The sequence below is a fragment of the Mus musculus genome, chromosome 11, assembly GCF_000001635.26.
Source record: "Mus musculus strain C57BL/6J chromosome 11, GRCm38.p6 C57BL/6J".
NCBI classification, from domain to species: domain Eukaryota; kingdom Metazoa; phylum Chordata; class Mammalia; order Rodentia; family Muridae; genus Mus; species Mus musculus.
Genome location: NC_000077.6, coordinates 95,325,611 through 95,346,948, shown reverse-complemented (window position 1 = coordinate 95,346,948; position 21,338 = coordinate 95,325,611). Strand labels below are relative to the sequence as shown.

General features: G+C 45.9%; 1 protein-coding gene across 4 annotated transcripts in view; it reads right to left on the bottom strand.

Moving 5' to 3' along the window:
* Fam117a (family with sequence similarity 117, member A) overlaps positions 1–9,931 on the bottom strand; it is a 44,855-nt gene extending 34,924 nt beyond the window's left edge. For 2 of the 4 annotated variants that reach the window (XM_006532837.3, XM_006532836.3), the window contains exon 1: positions 6,876–9,658. Coding sequence is in view for 1 of the 4 variants with exons in the window: in NM_172543.4 (NP_766131.2) it covers positions 9,688–9,883 (196 nt within the window). In the remaining 3 variants the exon portion in view is untranslated. Of the gene's footprint in view, positions 1–6,875; positions 9,663–9,687 lie in introns of those variants that run through there. The other 2 variants (NM_172543.4, XM_006532835.3) reach the window with 2 other exon arrangements.
* Positions 9,932–21,338: the final 11,407 nt, after the last annotated feature.

Sequence of the window (21,338 nt, the reverse complement as noted above, 5' to 3'; positions counted from 1 at the left end):
CAAAACATACAAAACAAACAACAAAACATTATATAAATGGGAACTTTATTATATAGAAATGTTTTTTTATAATATTTGTTAAATAAGATTTTGCCTTACAAGGTTGGAAAGTTACTGGAAAAGAAACCTGTGTACATACAAGCAAACAAACATTAGGACATGACATAAACCTATAGAGAGGAAAGTGATCTTGTAGAGGGATTAGTTAACTCCAAGAAGAACATCAGGCAAGGCTCCCTAGATGGAGCTTTTGCCCAGAGTCCAAGTCTCTGCTGTCTCCCCTACTGGGTGCTATTAAATACCACAAGGACCCCACTCCTGCTTAGCCAAAAGCAAGAAGAGGGCTGTGCTTTGGCAGGTCACGTGTCCCAGGCTTCCTTCCCATTAGAAATGTGAGAGTGGTGGTACCAGGCGTTACCCTACCTGGAGGGCTAAGTTGTTTTGGTGGCACAATGTCACTTGTGCCCACTCCCTGCCATAGGAATGCACCCAGGTGCATTTTTATGGTTTCACTCAGTCACATATAGGAAAGATACCCTCTTACAATCCACATAGGCAGATCTTCCCCATACCATTCCAAACTCAGTACTCATAAACCATGATTCCAGAGGCAGCACCATCAGTCTGTCCCCAGTTCCCTGCCTGTCCCTGGTGAGCTACTGATTCCAGATGGCAACTGGACACCTCAGAACAGCCAGAAACACTGAAGAGCCACCACCATACCACACGTGCAGGGCTTCCCACTGTCCACCATCTTCCCACTATCCACCAATCTACAGCTCACAGGACAAGTCCAAGGTGTGGAAAATCCATGGTGTGATCACCTTGGGATGGTGAAGGAACAGGCTTATCTCTGCAGCCCACTTCCAGTTCTCTTTTAATCAGTTTATCAGGTACACTTTCAGCCTGGAATACAGATACACATCAGAAGGGAAAGCAGAGCTGGAGATATGCTAGGCAGTGGGGGTGCTACGCTACAGCAAGTTCACAATAGACTTCCACGTGTGGGAAGAGGCCTTTGCTTAACCAAGCAAAAGGGCTTTGTCAATCAGATGGTTGTGGACAAGTTGTTTCCCTGGGCCTCGGTTTCCCTGTCTGCAAGAACAAGGAAATGCCATCCTTCCCAGCAGGGCACGCTGAAGGTGGGTGTACCAATTATCTCAGATTCTCTGAGCAATGCAGGTGAATCTGGGGCCATTCAGATTTGAAATTCTCAGCCTCTTACTACACAAACAGCTATTGATTACTTTTCTGTTGTGAATGCAGAATGATTCATGTGACGGTTCCACTGGAGAAGTGCCCAGCACTTCCCTCAGGTTAAGAGGTGCTTGTCCCCAAGGATGCGGCTCCCACGGCCCTCTTCTCCCCTCTCCATCCAGACTATGCTGTATGTACTATAAAAAGCCCACTGGCTACATCCCCTCTATCATCTTCACTATCCACACCCACCTCCCCACCTCCCCGGTCCTGTGTGATGTCTGATGTGCATGAGTTAGGCAGATAACCCCCATCCCAGGACAGTAGGACAGGCTTCTGCCAACCTACAGATGCGGGGCAGGGAACGCATCTGTTACCAACAGTGGTTCTCCAAAACCATGTGGTTGATCAGACAGGCTCAGGAAACTCACGGTGGAGGGAGTGTAAAGGAGAGGCAAGGGGGCAAGGGGAGGAGCAGAAGAAAGAGGAGGGAGGAGGGAAGAAGGGAAAAGAAGCTGCCTCCCCTCCTCATCACATGTTAGCTCTGCTCAAGGTCACACCCAGCTGAGCAGGTTTATTAAACCATTTTATCTAAGTCACTAGACCCACGGTTAGAAACAGGGAAACAGACTGAAGAACTGTCCAAGTGTCTAGGGTTAGGACAGTGATCATGAACACCTCTCCCCTGCATATCCCCGTAGGGGAAGAGAAGGAACAGAAATACCTGGGATGGTGCCTGGCATGGGGGAGGGGGCTTTCAATCTGATCACAACTGGGAAAGCCACCCTAGGGTACACTATAACTCTAATGCCTGGCCTAAAAAACCACTAATTTTGCAATTCCTGCTTCTCCTTGTTGCAGTATAACACTACCAAAAAAATTGGCACCGGTCTATCTGGTGTAAAAGGACACTGGGCACTTGTCTCAGTCTCCTTGATCATCAACCACACCTATTTCTAGGCCAAAAGCCAGATAGCTCAGACTTTAAACAAAACTTTTAACAAAATCCTACACAGTCTTTCTTTCCACAGATCAACCTGGTGACTGTCCATGTTTGCCCCCGTGTTGGGAAGAGAACCTACAGGCCTAGCAATGACTTACATGGAAATGCAACATCTTTGTCACCAGCTGGGCTTGAGGCCCAAAAACCAGGCTGAAAAGAAGCCCAATGATTTAAGGAGAGAGGAACCCTGACACTTTGGAGAGTGGGCAGGTTGTTCTGCAAGTAGCTGGAGGGGTATTCTAGAGGGGGAACCATTTATGGGGACCAGGAGGGGAAAGGCCATTACAAGTAAGCCTGGGGGAGGTGTGGCTCCCTTCGGCACTCCACTGCCTTTCCAGCAACTCAGTCCAACAAGTATTTATTGAGCATGACACTCCCCACTTCGCCCCTGCCCTCCCTCAGCAAAAGCACTCAAATCTGTTCAAGCTGTGGGGTTTGTTCCCCTGCACTTGAAATACTAGGTACCTACTTAAAAAGGCATGCACACAATTTCCAGGATGGGGCAGAAGGCACTACAGAGATTTGAGAACACTGCTGACCAGATGAGACTATATAACATTGGCACTTTGTGTGTGTGTTTGCAGTGATGGGGATAGAACCCAAAGTTTTGCACATGCTAGGCATATGCTTTACCATAATACATCCCAGGGACCAAAAACAAGGTCACTTTTAAAAGAAAAAGGAGAGAAGACAATAGAAACCTAATTTAATTTGAAAGAAAGAGAAACTGACTATTCAAAACCCTACAATTCTATAATTAGCCTAGCACACACTAAGTAGCCTCTCATTTTGCACCTTCTCCAGCTTGCATTTAGAATGCTTGTAGATATGCTACAGCTTATGTCTTACAGCTGTGTGTCAAATTCCACGTATGGCCTTAACACTTCAATGTTCTCCTAAAGGTTGTTATTTCAGACCACAGGACAAGGGACTCAGGTAGCAGAGCTGCTGGTACACTAAACTGTTCCCTAACAAGATGGTTTCCTGGAAAAAGTTGCCTGCCATTAGCAGACAGGGAGCTATGGCAGGGAGGAGGGCCCTAAATTTACAGCACTACCCTGCCAAATATTGTCCACCATTTAAGATGACACATTCTTGCAGCCTCTAATAGAATGCACCCCAATTCTTAACCATGGCCCAACTGCATGAGAGCAATCAAATCCTTTAGAAGAATCTTCCCAGGCTTCCACACGCCCCTTTTAATAGGGAGCTGGAAGCACAAACTGCTAATGTGCAGGCGGGTGAAGCCTAAGGCACTCCATCCTCCCCCAGTATCAGCTGTCTAGGGCTCGTGAGCAACCCACAGACCTGTGTGCCTGAACAGGGCAGGGTAAGTGTCTGTACATGGCCAAGACTTCAGTTCCAGGTTCCCCAGGGCTGGGCTTGCAGTTTTCCTATTATGAAATACTCTGATAGCGTTCTTTTAAGTTCATTTAAGCTGCTCTTGATTGGCTGTGGTACTCCCACACAGGAAAGACAAGTGAAGCTTACTCAGCCTGAGGATAACCATTTAAATGACTCTCAAGCTAAGCATGCAGCTTTGTTGTGACTCTAGGGAGAGAGCAAAGTGCCAGAAAACTCGGATGTCCAGTGGGCACTGTGAGCTGGAAGGCTTCGTGTTCACAGCCAGCTGTGCCCAGGAATGACAATCCATCCTGAGCTCCACAGGGCAGGAGGAACTGGAGCACAGACAATTTATCAACTTCAGATAGCATCCTCAACTCTTCCCTCCCTGAGACCAGGGTTTGTTTTTGACCTAACTATGTGAATAGATTTGGCTAGTGTTTGGTTAATTCATACTCTGCAAACCAAATAATGGAACCTCTGTGAGGCTGCAACTCAGGCAGAGGAGAAAGCTGGGAGCAGTTCCTACTCGGCTTCCTTTGGCTTCGACTCCCTCTTCTAAGACAGGGAAGAACAACTTCTGTATCAGAAGGGCACAAATTCTGTACCAGGAGGGCAGGAATTACTAATTCATCAAGAGATTGTCCACACTCTTTAAAGGAACTTGCTGTTGGGCATCTCTGGTGGTTAACTGTGATTGCCACCTTGATGGGGCCTAGAATGATAGAAGGAACAAGCCTCTGGGTATGTCTCCAAGGGACTGTCTCTATTAAGTTAATTGAAGATGGAAGAGCTACCCTAAATATAGGTGGCAGCATTCCTAGGACTGCCTAGAAAGAGAGCTGAGCACCAGGGTCCTCTCTCTGCCTCCTGAGTGCAGATGTACTACAGGCAGCACTCTCCTGCTCCCTGCTTCCCTGTCCTGTAGGACTATACCCTTGAACTACGAACCAAAATAAACTCTTCCTTCCTTTTCAGCCAGGTATTTTGTCTCAGCAACAAGACAAGTAACATATATAGTATCCACTTGTCCTATGAAGTAACACCAGGTTTACCTTTCCAGCCCTTAGAAGGGCTCCATGCTGCCCATAGAACAAGAGTAAGACCAGGTAAGACCAGGCAGAACCCTTGAGCTAGTGTCAAGTAGTGCTTGATACACGTGACAGTATTATATATAAAATACCCAAACCAGACCTGTCAGAAAATGTCACATTCTTGCGCGCGCTGGACTCGACCAGCAACGGCACATGTGGCTTCCCACATCACATCATCAAATCTCAATACTTTAGAAAAAAGACTCAGTGTGAGATTGGTAAGAACCTAGAGGCAGCTGTTTAATTCCCAACTACTACTATGATCGGGGAATAGGTGGACCCGGGGCTACCATATGACTCAGAACACACTGACTTCAGCAGCAAATGCAAGCAGAGTTCTTTTGGCTACTAAGCCCACCTAACTGCTTGGGCAACACTCAAATTCACATCATCACTATGAAAATTTTGTAACCCTGCCTCATGTTTCTTAGAGATCCATATCTGAACCAGAGAGAACAATATCCTCTTACCGCCACACCCCACAATGTTCTCATCCCCTTTCTACCAACATCTTTGCTCTGCGTTATGTAAGGACTTCTCATACTATCTAATACTGTGCTATCCTGAAGAACACACAGACCTACACTGTTTTGGGTACCCAAAAGATTGGCACTTGTCACTGCTAATGACATCCTAGAAACTGGAGACCCCCCCCTCCCAACTTCAAGAAAATCATCATTACTGATAAAATATTTAAGGGTCAGATGCTTCAAAAAATGCACTTTATGGCCACGCCTGGGCCTGGAAAAGCTATGGAAGACAGCAGCTAGCAGTATCAGGCTAGGGAGAGCCCCAGAGTTCAACGCTTCCCAAATAGAAGCCATCTCAATCACAGGTTACAGAAGGGAAATGGTGGCTCTTCAAGGATGTTAACTGTACCCCCAAGCTTTACTATATCAAGTGGCAGAAAAAGTCCTAACTCTATTTTAGTCTTCCAGCTGTTTGGGGCATCACAAGCCACGGGAATGAGCACCTCTCTCAGAACCTCTACTCTACAACCTCTCTGTATGGCTCCATACCCATCTAAACACCTAGCCCCCAAGGGCTAAGTTTTCAAAATAATGCAAGAAAAGGCATTTTATACTTAGCAATGGCATTACTAATAACAATGCTACCTTATATTCAGGAACTAGCTCCTCGGGAGAGCCACTCCCTATGTCCCTCTAGGGACTCTAGTATTTTAGGGCAGCCATGACTTCTATCAGCTCTCACTGATTTGTTGAGAAAACTAAAAGGTAATGAGAACAATTCAAAACAGGAGCTATGCCTCACGTGATTTCCATCTAATTTTTAAAATATGTTCTCTGTAGTCTGAGTTGTTAGGTTGAGGGTAGGGGGCCATAAGGAAAGAGGGGGAACAAATTTGCTTAACTGTTAAGCTTTTATGTAAATTCAAATGAGCTATGTCCCCTGAACACATGCCACCTGACAACCTCGGGGGTGGGGGAGCTGTCCTCACACGTGCTGATCGGCCACAAAGACTGGGAAGTGACTAGAAACAGATGGTTCCTTTTCCCCTAAAATATGAGTAGGGACACAGGATTGTTACCGGACCCTACCTCAGGGTGTTCTGAGGAAGTGTACATTACACATGCTTGAAACTGATTCTTACCCTGGAGTAAGAGTCAGGTGTATTGTTCAGGACAAGGAGGGATTAACTTTTATACAATGACTCAACTCTGCCACTGACAGCATGAAAACAGACATAGCCAATATCCAAAGAGTGTGGCTGTGTTCCAATAAAACTTTATTTACAAAAACAGGCTCAGGGCCAGACATAACCTACAGGCTATAATTACCAGCTCCTGGTTTAAGAAGGTTCTGGTGGAGTACGGTAAGTTCCCAGACAGCATCTGGTTTCCCAGGTTTGGAGAAATAATTAGCATAGTTTAATTAAGTGTTATCTTCATGGGGCAGGACATGTGGCTCTGTGGTAGTGTTTGTGTAGCATGCACAAAGTCCTGGGCTCAATCCTAAGCACCACAAAATAAACAACAAAACTGTTGTTTCCATTCTAGGGATATGGAGAAGGACACTCTCAGGATAGGTGAGACTGGAGCCCAGAAAAAAACCAATTCCTACTTCTCTTTTATCTATCATCATTGGTTCTGGAAGAGCACAAAGTTTAGCAGCCTCAAACTGGCTTCAGACACACACACACACACACACACAGGGAATTTAATTTAATTCAAGGGGCAATTGCAGTAAGAAGTATAGCGTGGGTTTCAATTACTCACCAGTGGCTCATGGTTTTCTTAGAGTTGGCCCTCATTTTTCTCTCAGCTGTCCCAGCTCCAGCTCATAAAAAAAAAAAAAAAAAAACGAAGCCATTCCTCGCTTTATGAAGACATCCCTTCTGGATGAACGGTCACAGAAGGTAAACCCGCTCTTTGCACCGTAACCCTTTAAACGAGGCCTAATCTATCTTGTCAAGAACACAGCAGGGTGTGTGGTGCAAGATAACTGCACGGGCAGAGTGTTACATCTTTTGGGATGGGAAACAGAAACAGTGACGGCACTTAATTGCTCCTGAAACCCAGTCCCCCGGCTCGCAGCCTTTTTAAACAGTTGTGTTCCTGAGCCTCATTTAGAGCGCTTGTTCTACAAGATGACAGAATCAAAACTCGAGAGGCCCTGAAATTCTGAAACCTGCAGCACTGGTTTCAGAGCAGTCTGGGTTTGCTCTTTGAAGCCTGAAAAGGCAGTGGGCTCTCCCCAACAGCACACTTACAGTAGCTCAGCAGAGACACACTTTTTCCAGCCCCTTTCCTGTGCCGGGCGCCCTTCTAAGCTTTTCATGAGCTCACTTAATTCTTATGACACAGATACTGTTGCCCACAGGAAAAGAAAGGGAGTCCAGAAGCTTCCTCAAGAGCATACACCAGCTCGCAAGTGGGAGAGCCTGTGTTTAAAACCCAAATTACAAACATCATTCTTTTCAGGGTCTGTGAGAGAAAAGAAAAAAAAAAAGTCCCTGTCACATGCCCTAATGGCCTAGGGGAAAACACTCCTGCACACTTCCCAAAGCACAGAAGGAATAGATAGAGTGAGGTCCCAAGTCAAAGCCCAGGTACGCCCCCCACCTCCCTTTAATGCTTAGCCACAAAGAAGACCAAGAGGTTCAAGCTACTATTTCAACTCTCCCCCTCCATTCCTACTGAAAACATAACAATAATCCCACCTCATAGGCAAATGTCTCTTTAATACGTCTGGGATATTAACAAGTGAAGAAACAATGGGCCAACCAAATACATAATGCAGGAACCCATTCAATCTCTCTAAGTCACCTGAAGTTACAGAGACCTCTGCTCTCCTGTTTTCATCAGTACCTTTAGAGACCCTGACCCTGCAAAAGGAGTTGGCCATGTAATGAAACCCAAGCTTGCTAGCCTATGTTCATCCCCTTTGCACAGCCCCCCCCCACACACACACACACACTGTTCTCCCTTCTAATGCTAGCTCTGTAGGGATCACAAAACAACTGCTCTTAAAATGATGGCTAAACAATTTCTAACTACTGCACGGGCAAGGCTTCTGTCAATTTCTCCCGAGAGTGATGAAGGTTCTGGTGCTTGCTGCTCTAGCTTCCCTGGGTTTCAAGGAAGCCCAAACAAAACCAACAGGTTTGTAGTCTTGTGGTTTGCTTTATAGTTGACGATAGGCACGAGTTTGTCTGGGCATTGCCTTCTTCTATACCACCAGATTCTACACATACTTTGACTACTTGGTCACCATCTTGCTACCAGATTTGATCAAGTTCTGCGTTCCAGAATGTGATACTAGCACATACAGTGAGGTCCAAATAGACTTGGCTTTCTACCTCAAAGACCCGATGAATCCCATTCCTATCTAGCAAGACTCCTGTAACAGAATACCTTCAGGAAGAGGATATGCAATGTCCAAGCTTAGTCATCTGCAGAAAGCACAAGAGACTGGTGTAGGGACTGTCACAGTAGGATGGCAGGGACCATAGCTTCTGTACATTTGGTACAAACTTAGACTTAGGAAGTGTGCAATGATCCTTTCACATCTGGTGTGAATCAAACGCAAACTTCACTTTTAACTTACTGCCAACCTCCTCATGCAAGTAGGTTCCCTTTCCGTTCCAAAGGGCCTGCAATTGTGGGTCCCATCACAGCCTTAAGTGTGAAAGCAAGGTTAAATTTGCTCCACCCTAGTTTCCCCACACCCACCACATCAAGCTGCTATTAAGAAACTGCTTCGGCGCTGTTCAGAAAGTGGGGTATTTAACACAGCATACTTGATTGTAAGCACTCCACTGCCACGTTGGCTGGGAATGCTCAGGGCAAAACACCTTCGGAGGAGGCAAGAAGTAGGATGCAAACTGCCCAACTCCTGTACATAAGCACACACGCACAGAATAACTGGAAAGAGACAGCCATGTTAAGCAAGTCAGAGATATGGGAACATTCAACTTCGGGGCTACCCCGAGAGGAATGTAGAAAATCGGTAACAGAGGTATGTTTGCACCGAAGTAAAAGCCGTTAAACTAACTTATTCCAACGGGCTGAGTTCAAATCATCTCCTGGAAGAAGCATAATGTGAAAGCGCACGTGAAGTGGTGAAGAAAGGAACTCGAGAGCCATAGAGAGAGACGCTGGGGCCAAACTCAAGCAGGAGAAGTAACACATGGCTCCACCCGGCTCTCTTCCATGCCCCTCCCCCTCACTGAGCAGGCGTCCAGCGCCCACCGGTTCTGGCTCCCAGTGAAGCCCTCGACTCCGGACGCCCACAACACTCCTTGCACGCACTCTAGCACTTCTCACACCGCCCGGGCGGACACTTCGGACCACTTTTCGGTTACGCCCCCCCAAAGCTAGCTTCCATCTGCCAGGTCCCTCCCCTCTGGTCCCCGGCCCATGCACCCGGCACCCCGTCCCGGAGTTGCACCGCAGGTTCGCAGCTGCTCGCCTTCGCTCCCTCCGCCCTCGCGAACTCTGAGCGCCCCTTTTTCTCTTCTCTCACCTCCCATCTACTTCTAGTACTCTCCAGCCCGTCGCCCCAGCACCCGCTCCGGACCCGGCTCACCTGCGCGGCCACCCCCGTCCCGGCGCTGGTGAGGCTGCTGCAGCTGGAAGGGGACCGTAGCCCTGAGTGGCTGCAGACCGACCCGGGGGGAGCCAGCGGGCGCCGGTGGAGAGCAGCCCCGCCGGAGACCCCCCGCCCCTCCGCGCCCCGGCCCCCAGGAACCTCCGCCTCGGCCGCCCGCTGCGGCCCCGGACATGGCCCACCCGGCTACCTGCCGCCTCACCCCCACGGCGAGCCCCACACTGCCCCCAACCCCCGCGGCCGCTACTTATCTGCCCTACGGGCGCGGACCGGCCCCCTCGGCCCAGAGTTCTAATTGGCCTACAGAGTCCCAGGACCTCCCCCTCAACCAATCCATGGCGGGGCTCTTCTGTTTCCGAGGATGATTGGTCCATGTGCTCAGCCATCAAGTCAAGACCCCCACCCTCCTGATTTTCTTCTTTTCTTTTTTTTTTTTTTTTTTAATGTCCTTAAGGCTGCCGATTGGACCTTCCAGTAGAGGGCTGGTTCTTCAGCACTGCCAATGAGAAGGTTCAAAGGGGAGGATCGTCACACCCAGTCCCAGGTAGTATGCAAATATATGCCATGTGATGTCAGGCTGTGCAGGGGGCGGGGCTGGATGTGGACTGGAATCAAACACTACTGAAATCTTTAAAGGTGGTAGTGTCAAACTCTAAGCAGTTTCAATGGGACTGAGAATGCCTAACTTCAAAAGCCATTACATTTAGTTTAACTAAAAAACATTAGTTTTCAATTCTCATGAGATTTCACTGCAGCTGACAAACTCCAAACTGAGATTCGATAAATTTATAGAAGGTTTGCCTATCATTTGCATGAGCTTTGCATTAAATTCGTACATTTAATGGCTACCTCGCCTCACATGACACTCATTTGTCTTCTACGTTTCCAAGTCCCTTCCTGAAGCTGGTCCAATCTCAATAAAAACAGCTGTTAGTCTGTAAATTAACTTGAGCCTTTAAAAGGGAGCTGGGAATTTCCCTTCAGAACCATCCATTGTAAGTGTACCTAGCAAAACAAAGTAAATGATAAATCTGATCAAGTTTGATAGTGACTCCACTAGGAAATCTTTGTCTTTCCAGCTCAGTTGCTCTCTGACCTACAAGTCAAAGACCAGATGGTCCCCAAAGAGAATACTGGCAAGCTGTGAAAATTATATGCTATGTATATGTGAACACATTTTCGGAAAAAAGAAAAAGCAGTATTTAAGATACTATTAAAACAATGCATCTCAAAAAAAAAAAATCCATTACTCTTGCTACTTTGTTCTATATATGGAAAAGAAACAGAGCCAATTAACGCTGGACTGTCTGTGAGAAGGGACCATCCAAGTAATTGGATAATTCCCTCTAGATTTATATTTAGTTATGAATTCTAATTTTGACCTTGCTACCGATTTGTCTTTCTATTTCAGTCTCTACCGAGTTTAGTATTTTTTTTAAAGGTATTCCCTTGAAGCCACACTTACTAATCAGAGGAAAGGGAGTAAACTGGGTGTGCGTGCTGCGAGAGTACCTTGGGATCCAATACTGAAAGCAGATAACGCTCAGAGTGGGAATGCAACAGTTGGCTGAATATTAAAATCAGACCAGAACACAGAACATGGAGGCAAAGGAACATACTGTGAAAAGATTTTTCTCTGCAAAGACACTACTTTCATGTTTGAACGATTTGCTTCAAGCTCTGACATATAGATTGTTTGTGATGGAAGAAAATAGTACTCTTTTTTTTCCATGAGGACGACAGTCTTACTAAATGCCTGATAGGGATGAATAAGACCTGGTGGTTGGAATTAAAACTCAGCCATTCTCAGGCTAGCTCAGCTTTAAAAAGTACATCTGATGGCTGGGGATGGAGGTCAGTGGGCCAATACCTGCCTGGAATGCTCAAAGCTTTAGGTTTGATTCCGGCTATGGAGGGAAATGAGGGAAGCAGATTGAATTCTCAATTTCAATTAGCTCAACATTCTCATACACTTCAGATCTCTGCCTTTATCAAGGCGTATTCCACCCCTGGGTCTCACAGCCTCACTGAGAAAACCAACAGCAATAGCCCTAATATTCAATGAATCCCTTCCTGCATGCCAGATACATATCAAGTACTTTGCATACTATTTCATTCATCCATTATGACTGAAAGTGAGAGGTGGCTACTATGCCCTCTTTACTGAGTCTTTGGAAAGAAGCCCCATGCTCGGGGTTACCCTGGAGGCTGACTCCAGATCTGAGCCTTGCTTGATCTCTATGCTTATAAAACGTTTCATGAACTTTTTTCTACAATGACATGTATCTGGCTGGTGTGCCAACATCTGTCTAGTGCTTTGCAGCTTACACATCATCGTGTTATCTAACTCTCACTATAGCCATGGAATGTACAAAATGCAAATATGATTGTCTTAGTGAACCTCTACAGGAGGTTAGGTCACAGTGGCTCAACTGCTTGCCCAAGATCCTTTGGCAGACACAGGACTTCCAGCTTCAAATACTTTCCCAACTAACACTCAACTTCCTGACCAGACCACTAGGATCGCCTGAGAGGGAGAGGGTGAACTATGTGGTCTCTTGCATATTCCTCTGATAATGTATACTATTTTAGGACCCCTCACGTGTATATAGATCCTTAGATAGTCTCATGCAATAAGGAGTGGTTTTTATTGGGTGAGCATTTTAAGTGTGTGTTACTGATAAAAAGCCTTGGACTGAGGGATTTTGAAACACATTAGGCAAATAGCTTTTCTCTTTGTTTAAGAATCACCCTGACCCATCAACCTTCCAGACTTATTGTAAGGATGAATTGACACACTGTTTTACAGATGTAATTTTGCCTTGGAAAGAGGGGTTAGATAGATAGAAACAAGTTTTTTTTTTTTTTTTTTTTGATTTTTCGAGACAGGGTTTCTCTGTATAGCCCTGGCTGTCCTGGAGCTCACTTTGTAGACCAGGCTGGCCTCGAACTCAGAAATCCGCCTGCCTCTGCCTCCCGAGTGCTGGGATTAAAGGCGTGCGCCACCACGCCCGGCTAGAAACAAGTTTTAAATGTTTCCCCAAAGCCAGGGTAGCAGTACTGAGGACCTAGGCGGTGGAAAGTCACTAAAGGCGGTACAAATGAAGAATTGAATCTTCCAAATCCAGAACGTTATGGTCTTTCCTGATAAGTTGCTGGCAAAGGACACTGAAGTTGACCCTAACTCAAGGCATAGGCGGCAAGCATGTATGCAGCTCCTGTCCTCTGCTGGGTATCATGCCCAAGCAGCTCTCTCTTGTTCACTTCTCTGTGCCCGATAGCTTCCCCTAGCACGGGCGTGATAGCAGGATAAGGACCTCATCTGAACACTGGCCCCTGTCTGCTTCCACTAATGAAAGAGTCCGCAGTCAAGGCTCTGGAGAGGCTGTGTGACGCTAAGGGAGGAGATGTTCCCATTACAAAGCACTTTCTTGCTTGTTATTGTTTTCATCATTATCCTTATAGACACCATAGCCAATAATTTACTCCTCACAGATTAGTTGAAGTGAGTACTATGTGTCAGACTCTGAGCTTATGGAATTTAGCAAAAATGTTCCAAGATGGTGTTCCTAGGACCAGGGAGTTGGCCCAGTAAACACTATCAAGCCTGACAGCCTGAGTTTGATCCCTGGAACCCACACAAGGGAAGAAGAAAACTGACTTCCACAGTCGTCCATCTTCTGTACCTCCACAAGCATGTCATGGCACACATGTCATAGCACACACACACAAAATGTTAAAAATAAAAACGATGCTGTTCCTACCCTGCAGTTCACAGCCTAGCAAGCTCTGAAGCTTATAAACGGAAGTGGTACAGTACAGATGCTATTGCAATAGGAAGTCATGACCTGGTTTCTGCTTTCAGAGACTCTGGTTAAGATGTAGCTCAGTTGATAAAGTGCTTGTTTCGATTGCATGAAGCCCTGGGTTCCATCCCTTGTACTATATAAAACTGAGCATGGTTATACAAACATGCCTGTGATCCTTGCAACTGCACATGTACAGGAAGGAAGATTAATAGTTTAGGGTCATCCTTTGGCTGTTCTAGGATACATAAGACCCTGAGAGAGAGAGAAAGAAAGAAAGGAAGAAAGAAAGAAAGAAAGAGAGAGAGAGAGAGAGAGAGAGAGAGAGAGAGAGAGAGAAAGAAAGAAAGAAAGAAAGAAAGAAAGAAAGAAAGAAAGGAAGGAAGGAAGGAAGGAAGGAAGAAGGGAGGGAGGGAGGGAGGGAGGAAAGAAAGAAAGAAAGAAAGAAAGAAAGAAAAGAAAGAAAAAAAAGAAAAAAGAAAGAAAGAAAGAAAGAAAGAAAGAGGGAGGGAGGAAGAACAACAACAACAGCAACAGCAACAGCAACAACAACGATGGCGTTGGCCAGAGGCAGGTACACAAAAGCATCAAGAGTGGAGGATTACATATAGCAAGTATGTATATTAATAGTCTTTCATGTATTTTGCACTCAATTGTTTAAGGTTTTTGAGACACTTTCACTACAGAAACCTGGATGGCATGAAACTCTCTATGCAGTGCAAGCTAGCTCCTGAAGATCTGTCTTCTCCCACCTTAGTCTCAAGTGCTAGGATTGAAGGTGTGTACTGCCACACCTGGTGTTTAAGGGGTCCTAACAGCAAATAGGGAAGGCCCTTGACCTCAGAATGCTCTTGGGATGTCCATGGCTGCTGCAGAGACTTAAGGAATTGGAATTATTTCTCCTCAGGCAGGAGTCAGGATAGCCACTCCTCAAGCAGACTATAAAGTACAGGCGCCTTAAAAGACCCTGAGGGATTGCCTAGGATAAAAGGCTCTGAGAGAATTGACAGGTCAGAGTCAGCAGGAAGGCCTTACCCTAGTGGCCATTGAATCAACAAAGGATACAGTTGCCAGAGGCAACAGGAACTTCAGTTCTGAAGGCTCCCGAATATGAGGATTCCAACTTTCTACCATCCAAAATATAAGAAGCAGAAGCAATTGTTCAGCAGAGACTGGAGACAGCGCGATGGTCTTCTAACTCTTTACTTCCTGGTAAATGTCTTCATGCTTACATCTTATCTTTGGCCCCCTAGTTCCAAAATAATTAAGCAGAATATAAGATGACGCAAACACACACAGTGTCTCTTTCTGACCTACCTCCTTTCCTCAGCCTCTGTCTGAAATGTCAGGCCTGGCTCCTCAGGGAACTAAATCCTGAGGAAATGGGGTCAGAGCTAAAGGAGCAGGGCAGCCTGAGAGGGATTGAGAAGGAGGGACAAGGAAATGAATGAGGTTATGGGAACAGAAGGGGGGGTCCTATCCCTTAGCACCTTTGCCCATTCTGGTAGCTTCTCTCTCCCTGTAACCCTTCCCTTACTCCCACGATAACCAGCTGGCCTGGATTTTGACCTTTTGTAGTCTCTGACATATTTTGTGCCTTGCTGTGGCCCATACATTCTGTCTCCTTTGTCAGAGCTTTCTCATTTCTCCCTGTGTCTGGGCTACAGGGTGAGTTTCCAGAAAGCTTGGGCAACTTAGTGAAGTCTTATCTCAAGAAATAAAGAAAAAGAGGAGTGAGAATACAGCTCAATGGCAGAACACTTGCCTAATATACGTGCAACCATGGTTTAATCCCCAGTACCACAAAAAGACAAACATCATTAAGGAGACACTATGATATAATACTCAATTAAAAAGATAAACAAGCTGGGAATGGTGGTGCATGCCTTTCATTCTAGCAGAGGTGAGGCAGAGGCAGGAGGATCACTGTGAGTTCGAGGCCAACCTGGTCTGCAAAACAAGCTCCAGGACAGCCAGGGCTACACAAAGAGACCCCGTCTCAATAAACAAACAAAAGAGAAAAGTAAAGTTGTTTTCTTTTGTGTATTATACCTGAAAAAAATTATTGGAAGAGATGTTACAGGCCCCTCGTGTTACAGATGGAGACACCCAAAGGAAGGACTTGCCTAAGGCCACCCAGCTAGACAGGTTAAGTTAGAGGCAGGGCAAAGAGACCAAGTTTTTGTTCAGTGTTGCCTCCAAACACAAATAACTTTTTTTTAAAAGATTTATTTATTTTATATATGTGAGTACACTGTCTTCAGACACACCAGAAGAGTGCATCAGATCCCATTACAGATGGCTGTGAGCCACCATGTGGTTGCTGGGAATTGAACTCAGGACCTTCAGAAGAGCAGTCAGTGCTCTTACCCGCTGAGCCATCTCTCCAGCCCCACAAATAACTTTTAAGAGAATTTTTGTTTGTTTGTTTTTCTTTTTTTTAAGAAAAAAATTTCAAATGTATTTACTTATTTTATGTATATGTGTACACTGTAGCTGTCTTCAGACACACCAGAAGAGGTCATCAGATTGCATTGCAGATGGTTGTGAGTCACCATGTGGTTCCTGGGAGTTGAACTCATGACCTCAGGAAGAGCAGTCAGTGCTCTTAACTGTTGAGTCATCTCTCCAGCCATGTTTGTTTGTTTTTCAAGATCGAGTTTCTCTGTATATCCCTGGTTGTACTGGAATTCACTCTGGACTAGTTTGGCCTCAAACTCAGAGATCCACCTGCCTCTGCTTCCTGAGTGTCACCTGGCAACTTCTAAAAGAATTTATATGGAATAGCATTGCTAATAAAAAAAAAAAAAAAAGGAGCGGACTACTGACACATGCTCTTACACTATGGGTATGGATGAGAAACATGCCAAGTAAAAAAGCCAGACACAAAAGATTAAACACATCATACAATTCTGTACATATAGGATGTGCAGAAAGGGCAAATTCCTAGAGACAGAAAGCAGATCAGTAGTTGCCTAACATTGGGAATAGGAGTGGCTATTCTTTGCAAACACACCCAAGAGGATTTTCTGGGACATAAAATGCTCTAAAACTAAAATGTAGTAATGGTAAACACAGAAATACACATTTGCAATGGCTGGACTTTATAATATATAAAGTAAATGTAACCCACCCCCTCAATGGATGTAGATACATGTAGGCTTAGAGATGCACACTGTGAGTAGCCTAGGCTACATACACTATGGATAGCCTGTGGTCCATGCTCATCTTTTCATTTTGGTTTTTGGAGACAGTCTCTCTATGTAGATCAGGTTGTCCTGGAACTCACAGAGATCTGCCTGCCTCTGTCTTCCTGGTGCTAGGATTAAAGGTATTGCCACTGCCCAGCTCAGTGATGCTTCTGGGCCATGTAGGAAGCTCTTCAATGAGCTGCAATGTGTGTGTGTATGTGTGTGTGTGTGTGTGTGTGTGTGTGTGTGTGTGTGTGTGTACATGTATGCAGGTGCCAGCAGAGGCCACAGGAGACTGTGAACTACCCACTTGATGTGGGTGCTAGGAACCCAACTCAGGTCTTCTGGAAGAGTAGCAGGTGCTCCTACCTGCTGAGCCATCTCTCCGGTACCAGCGTTTCTCATTTTTGAAAATAGCTTCTTAAGAAAGCTAATGGTTGCCGGGCAGTGGTGGCGCACACCTTTAATCCCAGCACTTGGAAGGCAGAGGCAGGCAGAATTCTGAGTTCGAGGCTAGTCTGGTCTACAGAGTGAGTCCCAGGACAGCCAAGGCTACACAGAGAAACCCTGTCTCAAAAAACCAAAAAACAAAAACCAAACAAAAACAAAAAAAAAAAATCCTACATATCCTAATTATTCTACAGCCTCGCACTGTGGCCAGAATGCAAACAGTAATTCACAGAAAAATAAATTAAAATACACTATAGGGCAGGTGATATGACCCAGCAGGTAAAGATGCTTTGGTCAAGTCTAAAAAGCTAAGTTTTATTCTTGGAATGCACATGGTGGAATAGAACTAAGTTCTGGAACTTATCCTTGGACAAGTAGGAGGTGGCATATTGATGTCCCTCTCCAGTGCATGCCTGAATACATTTTAAAAGCACACTTTAAGCAGTGCTGGAGAGTTTGCTCAGCCGTTAGGAGAACTTGTTGCTCTTACAGAGGATCTGAGTTCAGTTCCCAGCACCCACATCACATGACACACAAACACCTGTGACTCCAACTCCAGGACATCTGATGCTTTCTTCTGGCTTCTGTGGGTATACACAATCTCATATGTACATCCTCACATGCATGCACATAAATAAAAGCATATTCATTTTCATAAACAAACTTTAAAGCTGGGTGTGGTGGTTCATGCCTTTAATCCCAGCACTTGGGAGGCAGGAGCCAGAGGATGTCTATGAGTTTGAGGTCAGCCTGGTCTAGCTAGGACAGGACAGGACAGGACAGGACAAGACAACCAATGCCACACAGAAAATGAAACAAAAGAACAAACAAGCCACTATAGGTCCGTCATGCTTTGTGATTCATGTACCTCTGGGAGTCAGGAGATTTCCACGGCAGCACCTTGGGGGCAGTTTGTACTCCATACCTAACCTTTGCCTCCAATATGAAAGTCTCTGGGGAGTTCACGTCAGTTCAGTACTCTCAGGGGACTGTCTAGAAACCAAAAGACACGTGTGCTTCATTCTCACTCTAGAGTTCTTTCTATGCCACCGCTGTTCTCACAGAAATCCTTTATATCTGCCTCAAAAATGCAATTGCCCCAGAGGCAGAAAGGTCAACACTTTTGAAATGTTCCATGTGATTTCACATGCAGGCCTTCTCTTCCTCTCATCCCATGTGCCAGGCATCAGAATCCTACCAAAGAGATCATAAACGTAACAGCAGGGGTGATTTGAACATCCGTCTTTAGTCTCATTTTGTTCATGCCCTGAGCTTAGCTCTGGAGCTTGGCTTCAGGACCAGAACCATCCTCTATAGAGGCTTCAGGACTTAGTGGGGTGGGGCATGCTCCTAGTCCCAGCATTTGAGAGGTGGAGGCGGGTGACTTCCTGCCTAAAGGCCCCCATGACTTTAAGACCAGCCTGGTCTACATACCAAGTTGTAGGCTAGCCAGGGCTACATCATGAGACCCTGTTTCAAAACAAATAAAAGGCAAAGGCTAGCTGGGCATGGCGGCACACGCCTTTAATCCCAGCACTCGGGAGGCAGAGGCAGGCGGATTTCTGAATTCAAGGCCAGCCTGGTCTACAGAGTGAGTTCCAGGACAGCCAGGGCTATACAGAGAGACCCTGTCTCAAAAAAACAGATAAGGGCTGGCGAGATGGCTCAGTGGTTAAGAGCACCGACTGCTCTTCCGAAGGTCCCGAGTTCAAATCCCAGCATGGTGGCTCACAACCATCCGTAACGAAATCTGACGCCCTCTTCTGGAGTATCTGAGGACAGCTACAGTGTACTTACATATAATAAATAAATAAATCTTAAAAAAAAACAGATTAAGAAAAAAGGCAAAGGCTTTTGTAATAAATCCTTGTGGGGTCAAAACTATATAGGTTTATGTATTTTTGAGACAGGATCTCACAGTGTAGCCTTAATTGGCCTGGAACTTATGCTATAGACCAAGTGGGCCTCAAACTCATAAAGATCTGCCTGCCTCTGCCCCCCCCCCCCCAGTGTCAGCTTTATCTTTGAGGCTCGGTCAGTGAGCCTTTCCTCTGTCCGTGAACCCCATCTTCCTCACCACTGTTTGCTTCAGCCTCCACTTCTGCTCCACAATCTGCAATCGTCCCTCAGCAAACCTTGTCAGACCCTGACCGTTTATCAGGACTAAGGAAGGGGGTTAATAGCCCACTATTGCCTTTCATACTAGCTTCTGAGCACCTCCATCTTTTCTCCTAAGCGTGCATGTGTGTATGTGTGTGTGTGTGTGTGTGTGTGTGTGTGTCCTTTCTCTCTGAGGAAGGGGATCTCTGTTGTCTTGTCAACAAGAACTGCAAGCCACTTCATCCAGCACAGCTGAGGTGGGGGATCACTTAAGCATCTGTCTCTCAAGCTAACATCTCTGGTCAGTATTGAATTGAGGCTAAAAGCCCTTATAGACCAAAAGCAGCAAAGGCTTTATGAGGCCTAATTCGACTGTTCGTTCTTTCTCTCTTTTCTCCTCTCTGCTCCTCTCCCTCCTTTTGTGTGTGCTAGGTAAGTGCTCTACCACTAAGCAACAGTTCGAGGCCTTAAAAAATATAGTGTGTGTGTGTGTGTGTGTGCTCATGCATTGTGTAGGTCCCCAAGAAGTTGCTCGGTGTCCTGTCATTCTCTACCTCGTTCCCTTCTTTATGGACCTAGAGCTAGGCTGTCACTCAGTGAGCTGCACTGACCCTCCTGCCTTCACCCTCTTACAATGCACACACCCACCTAGCTACACTTTTTACACGAGTGCTGGGGATTTGAACTCAGGTCCCCAGCAAGCATTCTCGTCCATGGAGTTAGCTCCCCAGTCTCAGCCCCAGCTCTTCTTTTTTAAAGATTTGTTTTAGTGTCCCTCTTAAAGAAGTTAAAATAAAATTAAAAACAAACCTGCGACTATAGGATTTGGTGGAAAGCCTTGGAAGGGACCTTTGACGCTGTTCCATTAACAACTCGATAAATCTGTTCTGACTAAAGGAATAGAGCCTGCTTACATCCCGATCTGACTAAATTAGGTGCCTATTCCTGGCTTTTCCTGTGGATTTCCTGTACCCAACTCATTTATTCCACAAAATGGCTCTGGCTCAACTAAATGGCCTTGACAGCCAAGTCTCTCTAGCTTCGAAAAAAACAAAAAACTCCACTCCTCCTCCTTCTTATTAACCTGCCTGCACTTTGAGAACAATGGTGTTTTCAGAGCAGGTGGTTTCTCCTGCTGCACACCGAAGCTCTTAGAAAGCTCTTGTACATTCCACCAGTGGGCTCTGGGACGACCTGCTTCCATTTACCTCCGGCAAAAGCCTCGCGGCTTACAAGGTCGTCAGCACTGTGTGGGTAGGAAGCAGCCTCGTCTTGCCCTTTTCCATGGCACTCTGATACAAGCACACAAGCTGGCACCTTTCCTGGACGTCCCACCCAAAAGTCCTGTCCAATTCTCTAGCCTCCTGAGTTGGCCCAGAAGGTTGAGTCAGAGTACAAATACCAAGTTTGTCGATTTCACGGCTCCGAACACCCAGTTCTGAATCTTCCCAAATACATTAGAAACCCTAGGATTCCGGAGCCAGTGAGGGCATCTGCAATCTCAGGGAAAGGCCAAGGAGCCCTTACCTATTAGGGACACTAACAGCAGGGCTCTACAAGCAATGCAGCCATAATGTCATGGGATATGTGCCCCTACCACACAACACAGAAGACAGGAAGCCACTTGCACACATTATCGCATCTAACTGTCCTGCTGTCTTCATGATTACTCTCTAGAGTCAACACAGTTATCCGCAACTTACTGGCTGAGACTCAGAAAAGTCAGGAAACATACTCATGCATTTACACAGCTCCAGTGACAGCCCAAAGACTGCTGCATTGTCACTACTTAGGAGGCAGTGTACTGGGTCAGACGAGCCCAGACCTAGAGGTGTATTCCTGACCCCATAGGTAAGGGTTGACATTAGACCATACAGGTCCCACTGGTCATGGCTTAACACAACTCCCTCTATCTCCCACATACCTAAACTCTCTGAAACTCTGATTTTGTTTATGCTACTCAGGAATTATGCAGGTGAGTCTGAGAACCTAGCTGCCTCGGGAATAAGAGTTTAATTTCTCCACTAAAATATTGTTAAGTGTGTGCTTTGGCAGCTAGGCTAGGGCCAAATCCAATTTTCTC